The following is an 18514-nucleotide window of genomic DNA, read 5'->3' as shown; positions in this document are numbered from 1 at the left end:
TCTTCAACTTTTAAAGCCTTAGCTTTCTCCTGTGGCACGAAATAACTCTTCAGTCATAAAACTGATATGGCCTTGTAGCATAACCTCAATACTAACACTCCTAAATATAAAACATATCAAAGTGGACGGTCAAGCCCGTATGATCTCACGGCTATCATTTTTCAATTCATAACCCAATAATAAATATCATTTATTGCCAGTATTTGTTCTCTCAAGTTTATGTGGCTACTCCTTTCTCATGCCTCAAAATTAAGTTCGTTCTCAAAATTCATATTTAAATCTTCAACAAAAAGTTTCTTGTGTGTTAATGTTATAAAGTCTGTATGCATTAAAAGTTTGAAAACAATTTATCAACGTTTGAAAAGAACACATTATTTTTTCAAAGTTTCAAAGTTTGAAAGGTAAAAAATCATTTGTTTCCAATTCTTTAATGTCTGGTAACAGAAGGTATGAGATATTCTGTACCGTTTTACCAGCAAAATCCACCCATACAGTGCTTTACTTCATTTCCTGGTCCAGTTTATGTAAGTAGCATGCTCTGACAAGCGATGGTGATCTACTGCTCCCCTAATTTGAATAGGGAGGTTTCCATTTCCTTGATCATACACAAGTGTACTTTTACAGCCTAATAAAACATTTAACGAGCCAGCATTACCTGATATTTTACAAGTAAATGAGGAATGTTAGTTAAGTCTTTTGCCCTGAAAATTCTCACATAATGGGACAAATTTACTGAAAGCTGCTGTGCAATGCCCTCTGGCCGAAAGTGTGGCGCTAGCTATATATGGCAAGAGGTGGCATTCGAGGCATGGGGATTCGGAGCTGTGGTTGACTGGGAAAACACCCTGCAAATGATGAGTTTCTCCACAAATATTTGTGTTTGTCTTCTCTGGCTGTGAGGGGCATATCTTCTTCCCAGTAATGTCTGTTTGGTAAGGAGCCTATTTCCCCCTATTCCGGCTCCCTATTGATGTAGATACACCAGCACTATTCGAGGCACCTGCTCACAATTATACACCAAGATTGCAGCACTTCAAACCAAACACAGAAGCGAAGAACGTCCACGAAACTGAGGTGTCAGAGAAACACTCTCTTCAACACCAGATCCTAAGCAGCGTTCCTTGTTTAAACACAGAAATACCTCGTCCTAATTCCAGTCTGTCAAGTGCCCACAGGAATGGTAAACTTCCTAGCAATGGTGGCAGCCTGTGCTGTAGCAAATCCAAATAAACTTTAAATAAAGCTGTCTTTCTGTTTGACAGCTTGCAGACTGTACATGTGGTAGGAAAGATGCAGGCCTTCACACAAACATCTACAAATAAGGAAAAAACAACCAGTTAAACTGAGACATAGATAAGACTGGATTAAATCTCTGTGTACCGTCTCTATAGCAGGACATCGGAAAAACATCAGAATAATACATACAGTATCTTATCTATTAGTCCCTCCCAAAACTAGCAAGCTTGGCACAGCCCACCCATTCCCAATAAACCTTGTAACCATTCCCAATAAACCTTGTAACCCTTGTGTTACTTACCAGTGATATTTGCTCTCTGTAAAAATGCCCATTGAGCGAGATCTACCAGACGTTTTGATCATAGGACCAGGGTCGGGAGCAGGTATGCGTCACTTGCCCTGGTTGGATCTTCGATGGGAGAAAAATAATCCCCTGGGGCCAACGCCTGTCTGTACGGCTGTCAATTATCTGGGTATTTGAACTTGTGTTGGCATGCCAGACTTGGCCATAAAATCCTAAACCCCCCTCACATCCATCTGTTGACTTACCATCTGGGACTGGCTCTTGGGCTTGGGGTTGATGTCTTGGATCTTCTCATTGGCTGAAACAGACAGTATCAAGACAGATAAGCCAGTGACATTGCTCCTCTCATCCCTCTAGCACCTGCTGTGATCTGATTGGCTAGTTGGGATCAACTTATCAAGCCTGACAACTCTGATTGGTTGGTGTAACTTGGTTTATCAATCTGTTCTCATCTTTGCTAATGGCTCATTTGGTTTCTCTCCTTGTCAACATACCACATAAGGGCCTTATAGGAGCTCTAAGAAAACATACAGACTTGCCCTTGTTGTTGACAAAACCTACTTTATGAGGCCTTGGAGGAAATAACTAGTTGGTTTAGATAAATATGGCAATGATTCTTTAAGGTTAGAGGAAATGCCAGGCAACTTGGCCCACAATGTCATTGCTGTGTGGTCTTGTTTAAAGAAAGTTTTGGTATTTGGTTGCTAGTCTTTTAGTGTGGTTTTGATTTGCTAGCCTGTGTACTGCTTCATTAGATTATGCTTGAGAGTTTATCCTGTACAGTACTTATCTACCCCATCCGTGGAGTAAGCAAGTAAAGGAGCAAGCAGACAGTAACACGGATGGTACCCAAGGTTCGTCGCTCAAGCATCATACAAAGGACTTAAAGTTTATCTATCAGATCTTCCACAATTTTTAGAAACCTGAGGATGGTGCTTGGATGCAAACATTTCACCTTTTTCCCTGAAGTGCTTTTCAAACCAGACTGGGCCCATTATGGCCAACATGGTGACAAGTGCTTTTGGCTCTTGACAGACTAATGCCCCCTAGAGATTTGTGAATGAACTGCAAAAACACTGGCCAGATTGGACAGGTGCTGTTAGGTGGCATGTCCCTGTTGGATTCTAGGTGACAGAAGGTTAATGAAACACCTGTGCAATGTCAGACTGGCAGGGGTTTAACATGGTTCTTCTTTTTTTTTTGTGTGTGATAAAAATAGCTTCCGATGCCAGTTTTTCTCTTGAAAGACCTACAGTTCTGGCCTGACATTTACTTTACATTTAGCCTTGTCAACTCACTGAACCTTTCCCAGTGGCTTTATTTTTGTAGTTTTCAGTGACCTCTCCACTGCAAATTAATGACACTGAGAATATGTCTCCCATAAGTGACCATTGTACTACAGAACTGTTTCAATCCTAAATTGAAAACATCACAAAAAAAACATTTTCCATGAACCATGAAATAAAACCACTGTGAAGCTCGAAGGTTGGGCGATTTACAGAAGTTTTGACAATGAAGTTGGGGGTCATGGTCCCATAATGTAAGAGCTACTTACCCACAACCTCTATGATGGTGGCCAATAGAACGCCATCAGTGATGTCCTTCTGAAGGTCACGGACCAGCCGCTTGTGCCCCGCCCTCTCCAGGTAGTGGTTCGCCCAATCTGTGTAGATCTGTCGAGAAGAAAGGCAAGAAGGTAAATAAAAATAACACACAATACATGGAAAACATATAAGCAAAGAATCACAGTCTATATTACATTGTCTTAGAGAAAAGAGACAGCAAATGTAACATCAACTAACTTTTTGAATATATCTTTTTCCACTATCTTTTGATACTGCAGTGATACAGCAAACAGAAAGAGGGCGCTATTGCCTACAATACTTTCTGCTGTCATACAGTGTGATGTGAGTACAGCGTATCAGATTATAGCATGTGAAGAGTGAAATTATGTCATATTTTGTTGTGCTGTCTTGTGTTTTCCTGTTGTGTTGTGTGTATTGTTGGGATGGTAACATAATTGTCACTACAGTACTTCAATTTACACTGTTTTTGCAATCAAAATCTTGCAGTTGTATCTTTTCTGTCTATAGTACCTTTATCCAGGAGCCAGTAGATAGTATATAAATTATAACAAGTTGAATGACAAAGTCCAATTCAAATTCAAACGTAGACAGATTCAAAGCAAGTAGAGGCCCCAGGTGATACTAATGTTTAATGGTAACATTCTATCAAGCCTCAAAGAAAATCCATAAGCAAGCATAACAGTTTGTCTACCTGCTAAAATTGTTATACAAACCTTGAATGATAAATATGTGTCTACACATTACTGACCTAGCACACCCTGGGTAAAAACATTAGCATATCCCATCTGTAACCTTTATAATAGATAACATCATACAGGTACAAAACTGTTCCAACAATGCACCTGTGGGGGGGGGGGTATATGATATTCAATATTGTTGTAACCTTTTTCATCATCAAGGTGTGGATATCATTATCTTCATGCAGGCTACATTTTTCCTCCCTAGTCCAGTAAGAAAATGTTTGGACAATCCAGAATTGAGTCAGAATGGGAGGTCGATACAAGGTCATAGAAGGTCACAATCAATACCTGAGGTCGTGTCATGTGACCTAATTTTCTTTCAAACCTCAATACACATATTTCACGAAGGTGATGCTGATCCAAAAGGATGGACTGTTAATACATGTACATTATTTGTGTTCTTCTTGTGGTATTCTTTTTCTAAATGCACAAGAAAGATAAGAGATGTTCCATGTATCATTTTATGTGCCTTAACCTTGATTTACATTGTTTAATTATGGGGCCTAAAGCAAATTAAAGAACTGATTTTGGAAACAAGGTCGGAAACAAGGTTCCTAACCATTGAATAAATCAATCCACTATGATCAAGCTGTAAATCTATTTCAAATGAATTCAGGAGATGCCCACCCACTGAAAGATTTGACAGGTATAATAGCACAGCAAGGAGCGCCATCAAACTTAACCACACCCTGAACAAAATCAAGTGTCAGGGAGTGCTTACGTGGTGCTGACATTGGAATGCTTGGCAAAAACCTGTCTTACACGTCTGCAAATACAAAACTTATAACATGCCCGACAGGCATCACACAGTGACAAGTTCGTATTATTGAAAAGACTAATCAGTTCCTCCCTATAGCTATAATTGATAATATTGAAATTGCAGAGCTTAAAATACTTTTTTTTCTTCTGATACATACAACACTGCAAGTTGCCAAAAAGTTTATCGGGTAAATTTTCTGAAAAAAAAAAAAAAATTGAACTCCTCAATCCTGGGTAGATAACTCCATGGTACTTGAAAGCATGACTACACTTGCAAAAGTTTCAAGTTAAAATTGTCTAAGCTTATTTTCCTAGCGTCTACAGTTTTATTTTTTCAAATCAGATTTTTATTTAGGATAGTAACATTTGCATGACCTGCAAATTGAGTTTTCGTCTTCAAATTGAAGGGTATTTCAAGCCCTGTGGTTCCACCAGGTGTCATTGCAACTTCGTCATTGAATTCTTTCTCTAAAGTCCCTGTCACCTTGACATTCCAGTCCCACAGAAACAGACATGGTTTACGTGCAGAACACAATGTCTTCTCTACTCTGTGTGTTTACCTTTTAACTAGACCTGTCTTGGAACATTTCCCAATATTTGACAATGGCATTTGAAAAAGTATACACTGTGTTGGAATTCATATCATGTGCACTTAAGGTTTCAACCTTCCATAAAGCAAGATATTTGATATTTACACTGTGAATAGTTTCAACCTTAGAACCTTCCATAAAGAAAGAAGGGGCAGACCCAAATGACAATTTTAAGCTTCAAATTCTATGACAAAACTGCAGTCCTCGCCTCTATTGAAAGAAAACATTTAGAGTCAATATCATCCTTCACTTAACGTCTTCAACATTAAGATATCTACAGATTTCAGGCATGAAGAAAAAGAATCCTTGAACTTTGCTGCTTGGAATTTGTGAATTCTGGAAAGAAACCTTCACCCCTATTTACAGTGCATGTTCCTTTATTGTATCACTCTTTCAGCACGGTGGCATTTTGTCAGGCGGAGTGAAAGATGTGGGAATGACAATGTGAAGTGTCAGGAAGGCATGCGACATGGGACATTACAAACATACCATGGCAGACTGTCAGACAGGTGTCACCTTTCTTACACCTTCTTAAACTTAAGATCACAAGCAAGGAGACTTTGCAGGCTTGGTGAAGGGCTATACCATTGGGTGCTTCTTTTTAGTGATGCTAATTTCAAATCATACATATCACACTTATTCACTTACTGATATTGTATAGACTAAGGTAAAAAAAGGTAAAGGTAGTCTCATAGCCTTTTTCAGGCTGTAGGGACAGTGGGTTGTTATCTACTGTCTACAGTGTCTAGGGCACGGTATTGGAAGGCAGAGCCCAACCCTTTCCTTCAACCGCCTTTCCCCTACCCAACCTGAAGTTAGGTACCCATTTTTACACCTGGGTAGGGTGAGGAAAGCTGTGTAAAGTGCCTTTCCCAAGGACATAACGTTGAGCCAGAAATGCCCGCTAGCCTAGCTACTCAGCCATTCAACGCCACTTTGCACAAAATACAAAAACACAACTAAAGCCGTAGAATAACTGTGTAAGTCTGATGACTTTCATCCACAAACTTTTATAGCACCAAATTAGTATGAAGTACAAAGTAACAGGCTGATCCCATCAACACGATAGCTCCTGATTTCTTTCCAGAAGCCGAAAGCTGCCACAAATCAACTGGCGCCGGGCTTGATTCCTAATCAGCTCTTTGCCCTCCAACCAAACGTCAGGAAACTATGTGTAGGTATTACATCCCCGGGCTAACGAGACCACTTTGTTGATGTAATAATTGGGGGTGTTTCTTACAGGGGTCACGCGCCCTATTCCGACCTCCACTCTCTTACACAATATCCCGGATTTAGAGCAAAGTTTGACGGGTGTAAGGTACGTTTTCTGCTCTTTGAAGAATAGGAAATCCGCCGCTTTAGAGGGATCATGGGTGAACGTGATATGCCTTCTGACAGGTCTAGCGGTAGGTCCGCACTTGGCTTTGATGTTGGTGGAGTTATGGGGGGGCTTCCCAGACACCAGAGGAAGATGATCAGCGAGTCTAAAATGTTAAAGCGTGGATAAAATGTTTAAGAGGTCAGAAAGGAAGGTTAGATGCACAATAATTAATCGGCAGGGAGGTGATAAAAGGTTAGGGCTTAAACTTTGTCCCTTGGCTTAGAAATAAGTGCAGTATGGTTTTAGAAGTTTGCCTAAGGACAACATATTTCAGATACAGTATAGGCAAGTGTTAATGTTTCTTGAGTCATATATCTTTCATACAATGCAGTAAACTATAGCTAAACTACATTTCCTACACCCTACAGATGTAGACATTTCTTTTTACTTGTGCTATATCAACAAAGGACACTGATTGACAGTTTCAAATTATGATCACTTTCACAAGTATACAGATTGAATATCAAAGGCAGACTTTATTTCATTGTCATCTTTTACATTGGAACACATGTTTCCTTACTCAACACTGCCGGGCTCTAATGTTTTCCATCATCTCAATGTCCGCTGCAAACCCAAACTTATGATCCAGCATAATTGTGACTAATTCATACTGTTTCCATGTTATAACATGCCAATTTTGTCTATCAATATGGCTGACTATCCAAAATATTTGTCCCTTGTGAGTAGTAAAGTCCTTTCAAATGGCAGAACCCTACCACTGATATTCCCTACAGCTCCTTTAGTTTTACTTTAAATCTTTTATTTTCAGTTTTTTTTCCAGTGACCTCTACGCCGCAATTCACAAATTTGTGTTTCCAATATAATGTCATGACTACTGTACTAGAGAACTGTTTCAATTACGAATTTCAAACACCATAAAGACCTCCTTTCCCCTCCTACTGTGAAATATGATGGTGATGCCTGCGAAACAGAACCACCACGAAAGCTAATGAATTCACAGTAGTCTGTAGAATTCTCACATGTCCATCAGCGGAGGTCATGCGGGGTCAGCCCACAGGAAGGGCCCCTGTGCTCACCTGTTGTATGGCCGTATGTTCGCACATTAAACCAATTACCTCCAGCTGCGCGCAGAAACCTACCGCACGGAATCTTCACACCATGTGAACTTCACGCATACTAAGAGGATAGTCTGAGGGAAATGTATGAAACCTGAAACAGATTTGGTAGAGTGTCTTTGGTTTGTTTGTTTGTTTGTTCGTTCGTTCAGACCTTTGTAGCAACTAGTGGCAAGTTTCCTTGCTGTTTCAGTAGGAGGTATACTTTTACAGGGAGGGTTTGGTAGATTATCAAGTACTTTTGTATACGTTAGATATAAAGTAAATTGTACCTTCTGCATGTTTATTCTCTAAGGTTACTCTAAGACAAACGTGTGATTTCTGAATTAGTATGAGCACAATCATATAGATCTGTATCCAAAAATGATGTCTTGGCAAGAAATAATGTTCACAAAAGAGGATTCTAGATATTTTTCACATACATGTAGGTTTAGAACCCCCTCTATGTCCTTTCGCCCTAGCAGAAGTACAATTAGAGCATACAGCTCACCAACTGCATCCCATACGGTACTCCAAATACAAATTGGAGACAAGAATCTAAATTTGCTTCCCACAGCGCCTTCGCTGGTGAGAAATCCCTGCATGTCTGCACAAAATTTCTATCAGGAAATTTCCGGAATTGTGCGAAACCGCAGCCTTCGGCCAAGACAATGCTGTAGTTTCAGTTTGTCCTTAACAAGAGGAGATAGAAGGCTGCTTTAGAGACCAAATGTAGTCGTGGGAACAATGAGATTTGTTTTCTTGAGGGCATGAGCAGTGTCTTCTGTAGTTAGCAGTAGGAACAGGTAGGGAAACATTTGTTAGCATTTTCCATGCAAGAAGTTGGGCAGGACAAGTACAACTTGCAAATGTCAAAACTACCCAGAAGATCACTCAGGGAGACCAATAAATCTGGTGTATGTGAACAGGTGGTCACTAGTACTATAGATAGGATTCTTGATGCTTGTGTTAATGGACAAAACTAACTCAGGGACCACCAAAAAGTGGTCACATTGGCCAGGTGGTCCTTATGCAGAGGTGGCCACTTGCACAGGTTTGACTGTACTTGACACTTGACACTTACAAAAGGCTCTACTAAACAGCAAGGTTTCCTCCGTACGATTTTAAACTTTACAATCTGCAGTTTGAATAAATAGCTATGATGATAAATAAGAATACTACATTTAATGCAAATTTCTCCCTCAAGGCTCATTGCAAATAACAAGATACAATTTATCAAAATCAATGGTAATGAGGAACATGAGGCCACTTTACCTTCAAATGCTGATAGAAAAAAAAGATATGTTCTAAACTTGTTGGAATGAATGTAAGCTGTAGCTTCATATCTACTTTACTAAGGATTTTGTACTGATTGTTATGCTTCAATTTGAGAAAATACAGTATAAATGCTTTCCTTGGTGATTCTTTGGATCAAGAGGCACATTGAAGTTGATCCGACTGTCATCAGCCACATGCTGTTGGTCTGAATTATTTACGAGGGCTGCGCACCCCTGTGACACGCAAAATGGCAGCGGCTATGAATACCAAGTTGCCATGAATATTTTTGTGTCTACCCTCACACTCGATGAGGGTCTGTATGCTCTTTTCCGTAATGCGTAGGCCGCCTGTTTTTATTTCCCGTAATTCGTAGGGAAATTCGTCTTAGTAGCGAGGTGGCCAGATTTTGCGTAATCGCTTCCTTGATTTTAGCGCAAAACATATAGGGTTCTTCTGAATTCAACGTAAAGCATTGTCGAGACACACAACCAACCCCCAACCCCCACCCCCATACAGACCCTCCTCAATCTGTGGAGAGCCCATATTGATCAAAACATTGCAACTTCTGCAGAGGAGAAAGTGGGTCACTTGCAAATTGCTTTTTGGTGTGAGAATTTCAACACAGCCAAGGAAGGAAAGAAATTTTGCCTACTCTAAATAAACGTTATTATTGAGGACTAGAACAGCAATGCATTTGACCAAAATGTATAATCTGCCTTTATCTCTAAAATATAAATAAATGATGGTCTTTCTAACATTTTTACAAACACCAGTCTGACATTTTCTAGAATTATACCTCACCACAAATAACATTAACCAAGGGCAATACCAGGGATATTGCAGAGAACTCTATTAGCATTTCGCTGTTGGGTGGGCAAAACTCTTGTGGGACCACTTTGGACCCAATTTTGGTTTTGACCCAGTTTCATCCAATTGAGTAGGGGAAAAGGCTAGTATTCAGCATTCTAGTATACCATGACAACTCATGTTCAACAACACGACTCAGCAAGGTTATAGTTTAAGAGGAGCTTGGTTGTTTGCTCAATTGTTTGTAAGTTGGTTCGTTGGTATAAGTAAATCTTAAGCAAGGAAAGGATTTCAAAATGGCTTTTATTGTTCGTAGTGTTTTATTCCTTAAGGGCACAGCCCTTCTTTAAGTACCAGTGACATAAATTTACTCTATCATTCACATAGAAATTCTGTCTTTTCTGAAAACAGCTATGTAATCATTAAATCGATTTTATTGTCTAGTGTGATGGGACAAATCTTTGGTGGGACAAATCAGCAATGGGTCGTGATGACACAAAAATGACTCCTAGCAATACTAGCTAATGGGAGAGTCCTTTCTTGTGATGTCCCACCAAAGAGCACACAGTAGAAAATTGATTTGAATGCGTAGATGTTTACCGAAAAGACAGAATTGTTACTTGAATTATGGAGGAAATTTCATTCCACTTACATTTTAATGTATATAAAAACACAAAGAGTCTTAGACTCTACCTCGGCAACTCCATTTCCCATTATAAACATGTACTGTACACTCCCGAAATGAATTGGAGATGAGAAGTCGTTAATAAGATGAAACATGTCCGGCTTAAATGCCGCCTCACCACACATTTCAATCATACCCTCCTTGTGGCTCGTTCCTCCTACAAAGTGCAATTACTGACGCTGATATTCATGAATTTCCTGATGGCCTCTCGTGTGTAAGGAGCGAACACCGGTCTCCAGACTTCCCCCGGGGATCGTTCCTACACATCAACGAGCCTTTCTGATGAAAGTCACCTCCAAAACAGCACGAACGCCACACATAACCTCGCGTCAGGGATTAGGAGAAAAAATTGAATGGGCAAGGTGAGCATCTTATAACCCTGGTTACAACATGTTTCATGAGGGCCGTCGTGTGACACCTTGCTCCATGAGATATTGGTTTCAGAAAGTGAGGTAGTCAATTATTTTGGGGGAGTGTCTGGACTTTAGAATAGCCATAGGGGATGGTTTATACCAGGAGGGAAGGATGACTTGGCAGCATAATGCCTCTATCAGTCAGAGCAAGAATTTCTTGTCACTAAAATTGAATGTAAACGCACCATTCAATACTTCTTTCTTAAAATTTTTCTTCCCCACAGAAAAGCAAATTTTGTCTTTCAATTTTCATTGACTTTATTTTGATTCATATTTACAATTTGCCAGAAATGTTTTGCCTGTTATCAATTCTACTTAGCATAACTTTGGCTACAAAGTGTAAAACTGACTTCAGACTCACTAGCATCACAAAAGTCATCATTATTCATTGCAGCATTACGTTTGATAGGAAGCATAACAACATTGGGCAATAGCAGTGGCAATAGAAGTCTTACCGATAAACATAATCGTGACCAATAAAAAAGGCTTCAAATTTCATCCTTAAAGTTATAAACAAAAAAAACATCAGTACATAGAAAGGATTCCAACATGAGTGATGTTCAAAAATATATCTAAAATTGTTTCCAGAAATTAGCTTCCTTTCAGTTCTGCTCTTGTCCTTGAAAAGACACCATAGGGAGACTTAACATGACAACGACTTCAATCGCTTTATGGTTTCGCACAAAGGGGTGATCAACAATTCTACTTCAGTGCCCTCTGTGGAATAATTCACTCCTATGACAGCTTTCCTCAACACACTGCCGCTCTAATTTCCAGGATACCCTAGTCTAAGTTATGAAACCCGACACTTGAACGAGACGGAAATTTTACCAATTTCAACTTGCTTTATTGCCCCACTGAGATGTCAATGATAATCATCTCATTAACAACAAGTCAAATATCTTATTGAAAATACCGTTTTAACACACACACACTTAGCCATGAGGGTACAATAACTTTTATGAAAAGCAAAGTTCTTTTATTTACAACCAAGTATTTTACAAGAGCCGACGTTTCAACGACTGTCTTGACTTAATGCTTGGGAAGTTGCATTGTTAGCAGTAACACCTAGCTTCAGTGCACTGTGAACTAGTCAGTATTGTCCTGATGAAGAAGACAGACAGTTGTCGAAACGTCGGCTCTTGTAAAATAGTTGGTTGTGAATAAAAGAACCTTGATATTCAGTCATTCGCCAACCTGATTATATGATTCACGGAAATACCTTTTATGTTTTCTTTGAAACTACTTAGTCCAGTAAAAAAATCAATTGCATAAAATTGAGCATCCCTATACTCCATATATTATTATATACCCCATACCTATACAATAGTGATATTTGTAGTAAAATCAATTTTCTAGAATAAATGTCAAGTGAAAATTTGACATTTTATCAAATGCCATTCCCCCAAAGCTTCTGACTTTTAGATACATTTTATCTGTATTTGTATGAGTCAACTGCACTTTGGCATAACACACAAGCTTCAAAGGCACTCAGTAGTTGCTATCTTTGTTACATCACAATAAAGCTCCCTAACAAAGAGGTCCATAAGTCTTCATTATGACGAGTGCCACTCTAACAGCTAACACAATTTGAGGAAAAAATAAACTTATCATTGTACTGTTTGCAGACAATCTGACATGCTAGTCAAACCAACACCTCCTGTTCATCAAATATCCATTAATATTACCAAACCAAACACAGTTGAGATCTTAAGCAGGTGGGTAAAGCTCAACAAACCCATATCTGAATGGGATCAACTTGCATATCAAACATCTACAGTATCTAATCATACTGACATTCTGCTATAAATGTTGACATATAATGTAAACTAAACTATCAATCTACGCAGTCGTGGTCAAAATTTGGAAAAATTCCCAAATGAGAAATAATTTTGTACCACAAATGGTATAAACACAGGTGGACATGTGACAAATGGTTGACCTCTGACCTCCCCGTGGGAACCAAAGCAATCACAGGTATCATATCGCATCATATCATCCACGATCGAATATGAATAAAGCAGGGCTGACATTTACTGGCACACTTTCTGGGAGGATGGCATTTTTACGGGCGAGCAATTACCTGATTCAAAATTGTTTTATCCCTGAAATTGAAGCTAAGGTTGAAGATTACCATTCTTTATTGAGTTAGTACAATGGAATAATGTAGGATGATTTAAATGGCTAAGCTAGATTTTAGCTGTTCTATAGTATGAAGCAAATTACTGTACATGCATTCACTTTTGCAGTGATTTTATCTAAGGTTTAGGTAATGTTTTAAACTCACAGTTGAAAAAGTTATGTAGTACAGTAGTCATACAAGGGACAGTATCATGAATTTGCAGTAGAGTGGTCACCATGAAAACTGAGAAAATAAAACCATCACAAAAAATGTCAAGATTTACAGTACCAGGGTTTTCTTTTAGCAGCCAACATATTCCAGAACTTGCTTATGTAGAAACATATTTATACTACTAGCCTGGAGCAACTCAAAGTGAGTCAGAGCAAGGCCATCAAATTCACTAAAATAAAACAGTTGTCAAATACAATCAGTTCTAAGCAGCAGTTTGTAAATGCTGTCCATTCACACAGTAAGAATGTTTAGTATCAGAAAAGCAAAACTATGAAGAAGCATCAACAAAAGAAAGAGCACCTCCTTCCCTTTCCCCGGTGCTGAAATGCTATCCATCCACCCCTCAAGCACACATGTGTAAATAGTGTCTCTTACTCCCTATCAGTATTCTAAGATTGAGCCAAGCCATCAAATTCACTAAAATATAGCAGTTGTAGTTTTAAGCAGCAGTTTGTAAATGTACCGTCACACAGTAAGGATACTTTCAGATCTATCAATATTGCAACATTCGTTATTGGCTTACAGAAAAAAGTCTTACTTTCTACCGAGGTGTATCTTCAAATAAAAGCAGTTTAAATCAGTAGTTTGTACATGCTGTCCATTTATTGAGTACAGATGCTTTCAGGTCCATCAATATTTCAACATTCACTATTGACTCACAGAAAAAAGCAAAACTATGAAGAAGCATCAATGGAAAAAGAGCCCACCTCCCATATCCTTCCCTGTCCCTAGTGCTGAAATGCCATCCATCCACCCATCCCTCAAGACAATGTGTGCAAATAGTATCCCTTACTCCCCTTGGCAGTCTACTAAGGGGTACTAATGTACATTCGTGCAGTAAGGATGCTTTCAGGTCCATCAATATTTCAACATTCAATATTGAGTCACAGAAAAAAGCAAAACTATGAAGACGCATCGATGGAAAAAGAGCCCCCCTCCCGTCCCTGTCCCTAGTGCTGAAATGCCATCCATCCATCCATCCTTTAAGACCACATGTGTAAATAGTGTCTCTTACTCTCCTTATCACCAGTATACTATGAATACTAAGGAGCCCAGAACAGCCATACGCCTTTATCTGTATTCTTGGGACAATTTACGACCTAGTTTTTACGACATGAGCTTTTCCATCAACTGTCATCCTCTTCCTCCTTCATATACATATCATTGAGTGAAGCTTTTAATAAAAACCATTGCATGAAATTAATAAAAGGCAAGGCATACTTAACAAAGATAGATTTGCTTAGCTAGTAACAAAGCCTTCTAAAGGTTTTCTTGTAAGATTTTAAAGGTGACATGGAACATTCCTGGAATTTCTCACTTAATAAGTCAATAACTCACATATTTATGATAAACACAATCAATATATCTTTATACCCCATAAAATACCCCATTGTCATGTTTCATTTGCCTCTACTTTAAAGCATCAGGTTCACTGACAAGGAATATAAAGGATCCTGCCTTATATGGCCTTGAAGCCTGCAAAATCATACATTTACAATTACTGTACATTTCATACAACTATAAGTAACAAGTATTATATTCTCGAAATAATTTTGAGGCTATTTAAAACCACTGTTTATTATTTCTTCATTTAAATTTGTGCTTGCTTTACCACGGCTGTCGTTAACCATCAATTCTACAGTCACTACGTTTGTTACTTTTTTCTGGGTGCTTTCCTTGTAAACCTTTTGGTTCAAATGGAGGGAGTGTAACATCTCTTGATCTTTATCGATCTGGACTCAGCACATAACACCTTTAGTACAACCCATCACGCCATTCTGTTTGGACATCCGCCTCCTCATTCATACAAATCCCTCCAATCACACTGGACAGCTTCTGACTGATCTGGACACTCTGTGAAGAACATGTTCCGCCAAGGAGATAGCCACATATTCTAGATAGATTGTAAACCTTGAATGTTGTCACTACATTGTATCTGTATTTCTTCATCCCAACTTACAATGTCGATCACTTTCAAAATGTTTCCAAAATAGATGAATAAATTGAAATAAATTCACATTTTCATTTACAATCTTTTCTTAAATTTAGAACTATTATGACTCAGAATTCAAAATCATTACAAATATTATTTTTTCAAAGCTTTGTTGTGACTTGGAATGGACTCTATACAATATTCCTAACCATTTTCTTCTTTTTTTTAATATATGAAAAGCTGCAGTAATGATTCAAAATATACTTGAATACCATAAGAAAAATACCCAAACAATAACCACAATAACAATATCTGACAGAAAATTTTGTTCTGAACAAGAAAGCAATTCATGATCACAATAGGCAATTTTCATAAATATGCAGTGCGGTGACTGAGACTATGAATATACAATGGGTTGTTACAGTGTTTTCGTAATTATAGGTACATTACATGGTGAACACAATGCAGCACCAGTGTTTCCCCTGCCATTACCTTGGTACAATGGCAGCATATTTGTCTAGAACTCAAACAAAAGTCATCACTAACCATGCATCTTTATTTCCTGTCTTTTGATAATATAACAATAAATAGAAAATTATTAAAAAACACAAAGATATGCAATTCTTTTTTAAGAGTATCTATATATAAACAATCTTGCATTTTACAACATTACACTTGCTTCCAAATTATACATTCAGTCTTCAAGTAGTTTACTTCTTTGCAAAATTCTTATTACCCCACATCATTTCTTTTCAAAGTTCTGGAAGGTATAAATTTCTTACAAATAGCCGTTCAAACCCCATACAATGTTAGAAGTATCTGGTCATAAATAATGATTTTATGACATTTTCCAATGCATAACGCAGCCAATAAATCCTGACCACAAAGGAATAATCGTTGTCTGCAGTTCGACTATAAACGATTCCACTGCCAGTATCAGAACAATAACAAAGCACAAAGCCTTGCTGTTATATGCAGGAAATATCAAATATATCATGACAGCATTTCACCAGCAAGACAGACTACCTTAGACAAAGGAAGCTCCAAAATAGCTAGCAGTATGCTATATATAACAGCTATTATAAAAATATGACAATTGTATATGATAGACAAAGGGCAATGTACGGTAAAAGCCTGACCACCATTAATGCATTATGAAATCTGGTACACCAGTGGGGTTGCTACACACCTATAGCCCGCAGGCACAATTATTGATAATGTCATAAAACGCTACTTGACCTGAATTCCAGTCCAAACTTTACATTGTGGTGAGTGAAAGCTTCCTGAATAACATCGTCCATCAACGCGAGAGGAAATCCTGTCTCTCCCTTCAAGCAAAGATGAAATAAATCACCTACAATCCACTATAATGCATCATATCTTTCCTGTAAGTTTCTACAGCAGCAGCAATAACAATATTATGCTAGAGAGCCTTCATAGCTACAGCAGTGTCAAGCACAAATTCTATAATAAAACTGAAGGATTGTCCAATGAAATCTTCTCTCTCCCTTCAGATAAAGATGATATAAATCACCTACATTTGACTGTAATGCATCATATCTTTCCCATAAGTTTATACAGAAGCAATAACAAAAATATCCTAGAAAGCCTTCGTGGCTATAGAGCAGAGCCAAGTACAAGTCCCAAGATATAACTAAAGAAATACTGATATTATCATTCGACAAGCATCTTACCGTTAGACAAAGAAGACTGTGGGCGCACCCTCCTTTTGCGTCGAGCAGTAACATCTCCTCCATCGCGCGTAGCCAGGTCATTTTCCAACACGGTATAAATACAACATCTCCCCAGCCGCGCGCTCGTCACACATGTGGACTGAGCCGAATAGGTGCAGTCAGGAGCTGCATATCAAGCAATATAGCCCCGGGAATCATGGGAAATGGGTATGCTAATTAGTTTACAAAGGAAGGAGGGTGAACGATGTCAGGAGTCATGGTGGGGTTTCCATGAGAGAGGGACATTTTTTAATTACATCTATAATATCATTGATTTTTGGGTGGGGTGGAAAGACGCTTTGTCTTAATTGCTGACTTATCATGTTTGACCATGATACTGTAAAATATACGAGTTATGGTAACAGAAAATTATTATGCTGACCAACAGAAATGACTCTTGTCTATAGAATAAGGACAAGCTCGTCCAAACTGTTATTAGAAAATTTTATATGGCATAAAAGTCTACTATTATTGATAATCTGTACAAAGTGATATACTGTCTTCTTTCTCCGGATATCTGTTGTAAACAAAGCCATATGCAAAACATCATATTGCAAATATTATTGTTATTCAAATAACAAATGTTATTTCCCATTGTCTGAACCTCTTTGTGTTTTCAACCAATGAATGAAATATCAAAAATGTTAAGATGCTTTCTCATATCTTACAGGTATTCATTAAAGGAAAAACAAATTTCAGGACCTAAAAAGGAAAACAACTGCAAAATTGCAATGTATATCCATATCACACCATTTAAGCTTGAAGAATATTCCTTCCGTTACAATAAGTTACAGTGGATACAATTAAGATTGCCTCATTAAAACAGGCTTTTAAGTCTGCAGAGTCCCTGAAATTATGCTAATGAGGCCGGAAAGAGATTTTGGCAGGCACCGTGTCACATTCAATATGGATCATAATAGATATGCTGAACATGTGCAGGGATTTCATGATCATGGAAAAACATCCCTAAAATCTTAGATTTATAACAGAGGATTGGACCCCATATCATAAATCTAAAACTATACAATGTTATATGTCATGACACAGCTCAACATGCTTTACATGTAAGACAAAAACAAATATCATTAATACCCATCTGTTACTGTGATTAAAAACAAAAATCTCATCAATATGTAGATTACTACTGGTATCATATTACACTAGAATATCTAAGCACAATTATGATTACGAAAAGCTTTCACAAATTGAAAACCGTCATGTATCATTAATAATATCTAAGAACAAAGGCATTGATCCTTGTTTCAGGAATTCATGCATATGACTTAAGATATTTTCATCTTGATTTCTTTCTTTCCGCCCTTTAAGTTTTTTTCCTTTTTGTTACATTTCCTTTTCTTTTTCTCCAGGTGTAACAATTGCTTCAAGTTTAGAAGAATAAAATTTTGCAGAGGCACAAAGACATAATTTTGACAATTTGCTAAAACAAACTCCCCCTCTGTCTATCACCATGAAAATTCAGGATACCCATAGACTTAAAAGGAAGCAATATCTTATGCGTCACTTTGACCTATTCCCAGTACAGTACAGTTAATACACTTTCTCCTTGAACCTTTGATCTATGCTGAGTCAGAAAAAATATAGCTGATCCAAGAAATCACCCCTTGAGTTGGAACAACTTTCCTTGAACTGTACGTCAACCG

General features: G+C 38.1%; 1 protein-coding gene across 6 annotated transcripts in view; it reads right to left on the bottom strand.

Annotated features, from left to right (window-relative positions):
* Positions 1-18514, bottom strand: part of LOC136421714 (neuron navigator 2-like) — a 220101-nt gene that overhangs the window by 114399 nt on the left and 87188 nt on the right. For all 6 annotated transcript variants that reach the window (XM_066409211.1, XM_066409207.1, XM_066409208.1 and 3 more), the window contains 2 exons: positions 3096-3213; positions 1786-1838 (listed from right to left, as the gene is read on the bottom strand). In XM_066409211.1, the coding sequence (XP_066265308.1) occupies positions 1786-1838; positions 3096-3213 (171 nt within the window). The remainder of the gene's footprint in view (positions 1-1785; positions 1839-3095; positions 3214-18514) is intronic.

This window comes from Branchiostoma lanceolatum, chromosome 16, assembly GCF_035083965.1.
Source record: "Branchiostoma lanceolatum isolate klBraLanc5 chromosome 16, klBraLanc5.hap2, whole genome shotgun sequence".
Classification (NCBI taxonomy): Eukaryota; Metazoa; Chordata; class Leptocardii; order Amphioxiformes; family Branchiostomatidae; genus Branchiostoma; species Branchiostoma lanceolatum.
The sequence above is the reverse complement of the archived record's forward strand: the minus strand, read 5'-3'. Positions and strand labels throughout refer to the sequence as shown.